Source organism: Dryas octopetala, chromosome 5 (assembly GCF_963921425.1).
Source record: "Dryas octopetala chromosome 5, drDryOcto1.1, whole genome shotgun sequence".
Taxonomy (NCBI): Eukaryota; Viridiplantae; Streptophyta; class Magnoliopsida; order Rosales; family Rosaceae; genus Dryas; species Dryas octopetala.
In genome coordinates this window covers 19,035,958-19,046,102 of record NC_141370.1, presented here as the reverse complement: position 1 = coordinate 19,046,102, position 10,145 = coordinate 19,035,958, and the positions used below count along the sequence as shown (strand labels likewise).

The following is a 10,145-nucleotide window of genomic DNA, read 5'->3' as shown; positions in this document are numbered from 1 at the left end:
CACAAAAATCAGTAGAGGATTCGAATTCGTATTCCAAATATGCTACAATCTAATTGAAGCTTGCATGTCATGACCCTAATCGGATAGCCAATACACCATTATTCACTACACTTGCATTGATGCATACATTCTTGTCATTTTTCCCTTTCTATTGTTTGGTTACTTTGCGTATCAAATAAGTTCTCATTGCCCCAAAAAGAAAATAACTAATAAAGCATAATAGACTAGCCAGTTGATATTATATATGGTTCAAAAAAAGAGCCCTAGCCACTATTTTACATCACTAAAACTATAAACACACACACATATTTATATATATATATATAGATATATATAATTTGCAGGCTCTGGCTAAATTATATTTTAAAACAGTCTCATATATTACACAATAATTAATTCCCTGTTAAACTAGCTTAGGTGAAAATTATATCCATGGATGGTTTACTTCTTTGTAGCCTTCGCTTCCATTTTCTTGGTAACACCATCTTTGCTGATAACAATTCCCAGCATTTGACATGTCTCATGAGCTTCTTGAAGCATTTGAACCACAGTTCTCATGGCAGGTCTTAGCTCAGGAAGCCTAGCTGTGCATAGAATTGCAATTCTTAATACCTTGATGGCCTCTTCCTTGGAGTCCTCTGAAATATATGAGTCCACCAAACTCAATATGCTCTCTTTAGTCTTCAAGTTGCTGCAAACCCAGTTCACTATGTCCTTGTTCTCTCCAAACTCCGGCTCTATCGGCCTTTTTCCCGTCACTAGCTCCATTAGTACCACTCCGAAGCTATACACATCACTCTTCTCATTCACCTTGTAGGTGTACCCATATTCTGCAAAATGAACAGTCACATTAATACAATAACAAATTAACTGAAACCCAAAATAGTATACCAAAAAAAATAGAAAAAATTAAGAGAATTTGACTAACCGGGAGCTATGTAGCCATGTGTTCCAGCAACAACATGGGTTGAGTCCCTAATTGGATTGGCCTGAACAATCTTGGCAAGCCCAAAATCAGCAATCCTAGGCTTCAAAAACTCATCCAACAAAATGTTGCTGGACTTGACATCTCTGTGCATCACCAGCCTCTCAAGGCCATGGTGCAGATACTCCAGCCCTTTGGCTGATCCCACTGCAATCTCATACCTTGACTCCCAATCAAGCTTCATTTTCTGGCACATATGCAGCCTATCCCACAAGCTTCCATTTGGCAAATACTCATACACCAACAAGCTTGAGTCCTCACTAGTAATGCTGCAATACAACTTCACCACATTCACATGCCTTATTGAGCTCAATGTCCTCACCTCAGCATCAAATTCCAGTGACTTCCCACTACGGCTTTCTCCGAGCATCGGAGTAGTACTCTTTACCCTCTTCCGGCCATTCGGATCCGTATTCCATATGTGCTTGACGGCGAGTTCTTTCCCATTTGCAAGTAAAACTCTGTAAACATTTCCGGAACCCCCTTTTCCAATTAGATTCTCTTGGCTAATGGAATCGAGAATCTCATCCTCCGTGAAGCTTAACACATGGAAAGACTTTACATCCCAAGATTCTTCCTTTAATGAACGGTCTTCATCTTTTTCCCTCTTCTTTAAGTAGAAGAAGCATGTAAGTGACACAAACAGAATTGCTGAGCCTACAGAGAAGCAAATAATGAGCGTGCGGAGGTCCTTGGACATGCCCGAACTTGGCGAACACCGCGGGAAAGGGCTGATATCCATGCTACAGAGACCGGGGTTACCGGAAAAGCTACTGTTGTAGGCTGCAATGGACAGAGATTCCGGTATAGCACCGGAGAGCCGGTTGTGGGAGAGGTCCAGAATGCTCAGCCTTAGAGAAGCTAAACTTTCTGGGATTTTCCCAGAAAGTTCATTTTGTGACAAATTCAGGGAATTTATGGTTGGTAAAGAACCTAAAGATGATGGGATGTCACCGGAAAGCGAGTTGTTGGCCATGTTCAAGTCACTCAGAAAATCACAGTTTCCTAATGACTCTGGAATTGAACCAGAGAACATGTTGTTCTGCAAATACAGAGTACCCAGATGCTTCAAATCACCAATTGTCCCTGGAATTTTTCCCCAAATCCGATTATCGTTCAACATGATGGAAACCAACGACGTCGCTTGGGAAATCTCATGAGGCAACTCACCGGACAATCGGTTGTAGCTGACGAACAACTGTGCAAGCTTCTTCGCGTTTTTTATATCAGAAGTGATCGGACCTTCGAATTCATTCGAAGTGATCTCGATGATTTCTGCGTTGGGCAACCCCCAGATTCCGGCGGGAACAACGCCGGAGAGCGAGTTGTCGTTGACCCTGAACCGCTTCAGCGTCGAACACTTTGCATAAGTCGCCGGAATTTCGCCGGTGAACTTGTTCTGAAGCATGAGGAGACCGCTCATCGTCCCCATCTTGCACATATCCGGCGGAATAGTCCCGTTCAAGAAATTCTCAGAGACGTCAATGAAACCAAACTCTGCCCACGAGCCCAGCTTCTGAGGCAGAGGACCGGTCAACTTGTTCGAGTACAGAGACAGGTTCACAAGCTTCTTGAATTCGCCTAACTCCGGCGGTACTACACCGGAGAAACTGTTCTCAAAAAGCTGCAGAGTTACCAAATTCTTCAAGAACCCAATTTCCACTAAATCGCCTTCGAGCAAATTCATGGAGGCGTCGAACTTCTCCAAATTGGTGAGGTTTCTTAGCCCAGAAGGAAGCTTTCCTATGAATTGGTTGCTGTAGAGCTGAAGCTGCCAGAGCTTCGTGAGCTTTCCAATCTCAGCCGGAATATCTCCAGTCATGTTGTTCGTGGACAACTCCAAGTTTATAAGCTCGGCGAGGTTTCCGATAGCTTCTGGGATTGGTCCTTGGAGGCTGCAATTCGCCAAGTAAAGCCAATCGAGCTTGTTGAGCTTCAGAACCTCATTGGGAAACGGGCTCGGGTCCAAAGGATTGTCCCCCAAGCTGAACCGGATCAGACCCCTCATGTTTTCCAGTGATTTCCATGGGAAAGTGCCCGAAAATCCGCTGTTGTTGAGATGAAGATGCTGCAATTGGGACAAGGAGGACATGTCAGGGACGGACCCTGTGAACAAATTGTTCCCCAAATCCAAGTAGTTCAATTTGGTGCAGTTTTTGATGTCCTCCATGATTGTCCCATGCAACAAGTTGGACCCCAACGAGAGCTTTTCCAAGGATTGGAGTTGGCATATCGAGTCCAGCGGAAGAAACCCAGATAGGTGTTGGTTGGAAAGTTCGATTTCTGAGACCGAACTCTCTGCGTTGCAGGTGATTCCCCTGAAACTGCATAGAGAATTGGCGGAGGAGTCGTTCCATGTGCTGAATACGTCGCCGTTTGAGTCTTGGAATGCGGATTTGAGTTTTAATAGAATTTGGAGCTCGTCAACGGCGGCGTTGGCGTGGGAGAGAAGGCACAGGATGAGAAAGAGGAGGTGGAGACGGAGACGAAGCCGAAGGTAGTCTTTCACCTTTGTCAATGACATGGTGTGGTTGACGTACAGGGGAATGGACTTTGGGGAGTGGGTTTTGAAGAGGGAACGTGGGAAATAAGACTCTTTAAGAGTTAAGAGTAAGAGGGAGTGAGTGTGTCATTTTAACTATAACATGCCGAGATGGTGATTGGTGAGAGGTTATTAATTATTATCCATTTCTCCATTTCTCCATTGTGTTTAGAAAGTACATTTGTACATCTTTGGCATCAGACTAGATGGATTTTACATTTCTCCATAACCGTAACTAACAATATATGGAAACTTCTATGGTGATATTTCACATCTTGAATTGTGTAATTATCAAAGTGGTTGGAATTATTGGATTACAATATAAGATTAAACCCATAATCCCATTTAATTTACACTTGAGTCTCCTTAAATATGATCAGGATGATATCTTATAGGAGAAGTGTGCACTGAGTGTTTTATTATAGTTCCGTATAAACTATGGTCTAATATATATAATTTGTTTCTTCTTTTCATTACATATATTAATTGGTTTCGTTGTGTTAGTTACAGCTGCATTATTAAACTAACGTGGCCATAGACCCAAAAAGATATCGATACACCACACCACTTCTTCCACTTGGAAAAGTACCCTTGTCTTCTAGTATTTGTACCTCTGTTTTCAGCTTCTTCATTATTGACAATCTTTATTCTCCTAATTTTTTTGTCTGATTGGCTTAAGCTTTTATATAATTTATATGAATATTGTTGGAAAGGAAGATCTTGTGCATCAGCACCACTTTTTGCCTTTTTTTCTCCACTTCTTCACAGGCTATATGAGTTGTGGGTCTTGTCACCCACATGCATGCAACTGAATTCTTGAAGATGAGAAGCAACTGAGAAATAGCTAGCAGGCAGGCACCAAGGTAGTCCATATATATTTAACTTGAAGTAGAAACAAGAAATACAAGACCCGAAGAAAATCATAAGACTTTGGAAAATAGAACAAAAGAAGAAAAAGAATAAGCCAAACTTTCTTTTTTCTTAAAGGATGAAGTACAAGGGATGACTAGATCAGTAGCATTGCAATAATTTGCAGCAAGCAAGGAATATAAGCAATAATTTGCGCACACCTGCTACATGGCATGGTGACTAGGTTTTTACGGGTTTTAAAATTTTTATTTACCTTTTTTTGGCATTCTAATGTTATCCCTAATACATTTTTTTTTCAGCTAATATCATTAATTGTAATAACTTATGAGATTTAATTTATACGAAATGTTCATTAATTATAGGTAACAGACCATTAATTTTATCGCCCAAAAAGACAATGACATCTATTATTACTTTTCAAGAAAAAAAGCAACGTGCTCGGTTACATACCAATCCCTTAACAACTGACGCTGCTTCGACCAAAAAAAAAAAAAAAAAACAACTGACGCTGCAACGCAAATGTAGTTACATACACAATTACTCTAATATAGATTAGCATTAGGCTAGATCCAAAATTTGATTATCTCTAATGTAATAAAAAAAAAGTGCATTCTAAAAAACTGAATTTTTAAAATAATAATATGTATATGCCAAATTGCCAAGTAATAGCACAACCATCCAATCATTCATTTTTCACGTTTGTCACCAATTGCCCTAAAAGTTTTTCATTTTGTTTGTTTAAGAGATCGAATGAATTCGCATTTCACATTTTGGTAATATTTTTTTTAGGTCGAAATTGTGATAATAATTTATTACAATGAAAAACATGCAGACGCACAGAAACATTGGACATCCCGACATAGTTAGATTTCTTTTTTGGTCCAAAAAAATAAGTTTTTTGTTGCTGAAGACCGACATGGTTAGATTGTAACTAGCAATGAGAGTGGAATTTTTTTTTTTTCAGATAATTGACTACAAGACCGCGACTCTGTACTTACCATTATCATGAGAGTGGATGATGCACGGAAGCGTGAAGCCGCCCAACTTGACTTTTAAAGTTGTTCACAAATCAATCACAAGCCTTCCTTCCCTTCCAAAAACGTGGATAATGTTGAACTTAGAGCAGTCCCACACGCGCCACCGAGCGCGTTTACTTCTTTTGAGAGGATTGCCACCTTTCCCTCTCGAGTCCGACAAATGGTGGTCGCCCTCCCATCGACGTTGATTTTTGTCATGCTTCTAATGAAAATTCAATGCACCTGTGTCGTTGAGGACACGTGGGTCCCACTTTCTAGAAGATTGACAAAAATGAATTTATTGTAAATTAATAATACGCTTATAATTTATTAAAGTGTTTACTAATATCGATGCAATTGCTAGTTTTCTTCAATTTTACACAAATAACGCACAACGAGGTGCATAAATAAGGATTGATGTCGTTTTAGGTGGATTTAACTATTTAAGTCAATTTAGTTCATATTTTAAAATTTAATATGACAAATGAAGTGGATTTGAGTTAATAAACGATTTCAAGAGACCCTAATTTACTTTATTTTGCATGTTAAAAGCTAAACTATCAACTATTTGTAATAGAATTGTCTGACTCATGCGAGTCAATGTATTGTCTATTTTTAAAAATTGTAAATTTTATTTTAAATAATTATATATTCATATATTATCGGAATCGCACTGTACATGTGACGACTATTTTTACTGAATATTTTCTCTAACTAAATTGACCTAAACTCAGTATACGTGGAAACTTTCTAGAAGCTCTATAAAATGGATTTTATTGTATGAGAATTTTCATGTGATTATTATTATTTTCTTAATTGATTGGGGGCGTGGAAGAATTGGGATTGACAGAGATTTAGGTCCCTTGTAATTTAGCTTGTCACTAATCCCAAGAGCCAGCGTGTGGAAAATTGTCTCATTTTGTAGAGGTCGGTCCAAAAGTATTTACCAAGAGGTAGACTAAAATCTCTCAGCATAAGGTCCAAGTAATCCTAATTTCTAACTCTTTCCTGTTGTCAACAAGAATTCGGACATCCACATGTCGCCAGTTGTTTGTTAGCCTTCAAAAACCCAAAACCACCCCCCCCGCGACAGTCAAAAATATACACAAAAAAAAAAATTAAATACAAAAATACTCTACAAATTTTACATTAATTCTCAATTAAATGATCTACAAATTTTATATTGATTCTTAATTTAGTTCACTAATTATAAAAAGTATTAATTTGATCCATAAATTTTTCAAGTTGTACCAAAACAGTACAAACGTTAACTTTTATTCAAAAATTAACAGAATTTGTCACATGAAAATGTGGTCACTTGCTGTGCACATGATTAGTATCCGTTAAATTTTTCGATGGAAATTAACGTTTGTACTGTTTTGGTACAACTTGAAAAGTTTGTGAACCAAATGACACTTTTTATAGTTAGTACATCAAATTGAGATTCACTGTAAAGTTCATAAACCATTTTTGTATTTAATAAAAAAATAATAATTTGAGGACTCACCAGTTATCAAAATTTCAAACGATTTAACATAAAACATAAAATTAGTATGCTATAGGATTCAAGAGAGTTGACGACCTTTGTAACAAAATGTGTGATCTTCCAAATAATATGAGTAATACAGTATGAACGAAGATGTGACAAGAGAGAACTTAAATGTCTTAAAAATATTATAAGAATGTAGAGTGTTGTTCCACATTAGAAAATTACAGTCAGTGGTGAACTAACGTTGGGAGGTAGGGGGTCGGGCGACCCCCCAACGCCGATGACCCCTCCCCTTGAAACACCCTTCTCAGCAGCTGGTGACCCCCCAACTGCTTGGTGAAACACCCCCCCCCCCTCGAGCAAGCGAGCAGCATTATGGCTTTTGTAATTTTTTTTTTTTTTCAATTTAGATTGGCCAAAATGACGTCATTTTGAGCCAGGCTTAATGTTTTTTTAAATATCCTGCTCGCGTCGTTTTGAGCCAGGAATTAGAAAAAAAAAATAACAAACAAACAAACAAAACATGCTTACAAACTACTCGAGCCCCTCATTCCCCTAGCCCCTAATTCCAAACCTTAACCAACCAAACCCCAAAATTCGCAACACCCAACCCCAACCCCAAAACCAACACCCAACCACATTTTGGCACCGCTAGTCCTTGCCCATCGCCGCCGCCAGTCACTTGCCCAACGTCGCCGATCACCTGCCCACCACCGCCATCGGTCAACTGCCTATCATGTTGTTTTATCGTGAATTATGAATGAAAGTGTTATCGTTTAATTTTTTTTTATTATCGTCCAAATTGTTTTTTTGAACTTTTACACCATGACCCCTTGGATTAGGGATATCCTGGATCTGCCACTGATTATAGTCTTATTGGTAATTTTCTAATATCTGAAGTAGCATATCTAAATTTAAGAGACAGCCCCCAAAAAAATTCATAGATTTAAGAGTAATTTGAGTACATGTCTGGCCTTTTCCTATTTCTGTTATTTGAGTTTTTTTTTTTTTTTTGGTTAAAACGAATATTAAGCAAAAGAAAGGGTAATGCATGTGCACAATTTGATGCATCTCAAAAAAAATTGGCCATCAGGCACCATCCACATCTGTGGGCTTTGCTAATTTTCCCACTGTTATCTATGTCGATCTAACCCATCTATATGCCAACCAAACATGCATGAATGATGGAGTGGAGCTAATAGCTAGTGCGACAGGAAATTTCCCATATATATGCAGCAAGCATTAGGCTTAGCATCGACCAGAGAGTTTGTACACATATAATATAAGGCCAATCAACCCAAGTCCCACTACTTAATTAATATATTGGCACTTTTTGCTTTCTTTCACGTAGCAGACAGAGTAACCACATCATCTACCACACACACAGCTCATGGCCACATGCATCACCCAATCTAGAAACAAGACAAATTTATGGGTTTGGAATCGGTTCATCAAATCTAAATTCATTTATGAAATAAGACAAGATATCAATTGGGTACATGCATGTATGCCCCCTTTATGATATGATCCAGATCCTATATATGATGAAAACAAGAAGCAAAGAAATTAAGCTGATGGAAATTAAATGAATCAAATTATGGTATTCTAAGAGAATCGTTTTTGCGTTCACGGTTAAGCATTTTAATTAAGTTTTGGTATTTATATTGTAAAAACAGTTGAATAAAAATTAAAAATCCTTCAATTAATCACTTAATTTTAGGCGTTGCAACACAATATTAACACGAATTAAAAAAAAAAAAGATAAGAAGAGATAATTAGACATCATACATAGAAGAGAAAATATATAAAGAAAGAGAAGAACAGAGAAGAAGCAAGAAGAAACATATTGGAGAGAGTATGAGAGAGAGAGAGAGAGTGAGAGATGGATACTTGGAGAAGAGTGAAGAGAAGAACCTGTGGAGAAGATTGCAGAGAAGAACCCTAGGGAAAAGAAGATGAAAAGAGCGTATGTTGATTTTCAGTCTGTTTTTGTTTATCCAATTCTTTATAATTAAGCGTATATTATCTAATCCTAGGTGTGTGGGTTATATTAGTTAATCAGGTAAGGAAAGTATTAAAAGTCCAGTCTAGTTTACATAGTCAGATAATTAAATAATATATGTGGACATTAAACAACTGATATGAATTATTTATTCTTATCCATAATCTAATATAAATATAATGTATCAAACATGCCCTTAATGTGTGTAAGAGTTGACGTGACATTATAAAAATTAAACCCTACTTTCTCTCTCCCACACACTGCCTCTTTTCTCTGTATTCTAACTTTCATCATGCACCATGCAGTAATTTTCATTATACAAAACATGCTGGATTGTGATGTTTTTAATTGGTTATAATTTTTTTTTTTCTGAGTTGCTAAATGCTGTTTTTTGTGGACTAATTTATGCCACTCCCGCTGGAAAGTTCTCACAAGGTTCCCATCAGGCAGGCATGGGTGTGTCCTCATCGACCAACCATAATTACTTGGTTTCTAGTCTACAGCTTGGGAAGTATATATACGTACTATACGCTTATTTAAACCCCAGAAATTAACATATAATTATTTTATAATTTGGAAAAGAAGTGCAAAAGAACAAAAGCTAAAAATGATGGCCAGGGACTCACGGGGATGACTTGACTTTAGCACAGAAATAGACGAAATCCGTGCACATTGATGACGATAATATCACTATCAGGTGGCATTATATATATATATTGCATAACCCAATTAATGGTGTGGGCTCTAGTTGTTGATAAGAAGCTGACAATTATATATAAATCTTTGCAAGAGCTACCACTTGGTCAAGTCTTTGGTTAATCATTGAACACAAACAATTACAATGGGCTGCATTTTGATATATAATATATATATATATATATGTACATGGTCCACTCACCTGTCATTCATCAATTTCATCCACTGATTCCACTCTACTGTTTTTTTTTTGGGTACAAATCCACTCTACGTTTCTTTCTTTCCTCAAATAATAAACACATTGAAGAAGCATTTACACTTGAACAAACACCTCACCAAGTCTTTGATTCCATATATACACTATCAACAATATTTTTTCTTTTTCTTTTTTGGTAAGATACTTGTTGAGATCAAGAGAGAAATTCATATCAAAAAATTAAAATTTTGTATAACAAAATATAAGATTTTCAGTCTCTCCACACATTGATAATATATCAATTAATTCTGAATTAGATGTACTAATATTTTTTCATGATATTAGGATA

General features: G+C 37.4%; 1 protein-coding gene across 1 annotated transcript; it reads right to left on the bottom strand.

Moving 5' to 3' along the window:
• Nucleotides 1-217: 217 nt before the first annotated feature.
• LOC147285313 (Leucine-rich receptor-like protein kinase family protein) lies at nt 218-3,591 on the bottom strand. Its single transcript, XM_086243247.1, has 2 exons — nt 929-3,591; nt 218-830 (listed from the first exon to the last, which is right to left on the bottom strand). Exons 1-2 carry the CDS (start codon nt 3,507-3,509, stop codon nt 442-444), a joined length of 2,970 nt encoding a protein of 989 aa, XP_086099373.1. The 5' UTR covers nt 3,510-3,591; the 3' UTR covers nt 218-441.
• Nucleotides 3,592-10,145: the final 6,554 nt, after the last annotated feature.

Coding starts and splice junctions, on each gene's coding strand:
- LOC147285313 (XM_086243247.1), bottom strand. CDS start 3,509: ATGTCATTGACAAAGGTGAAAGACTACCTTCGGCTTCGTCTCCGTCTC. Junction 831..928: donor ACATGGCTACATAGCTCCCG/GTTAGTCAAATT, acceptor TTCATTTTGCAG/AATATGGGTACACCTACAAG.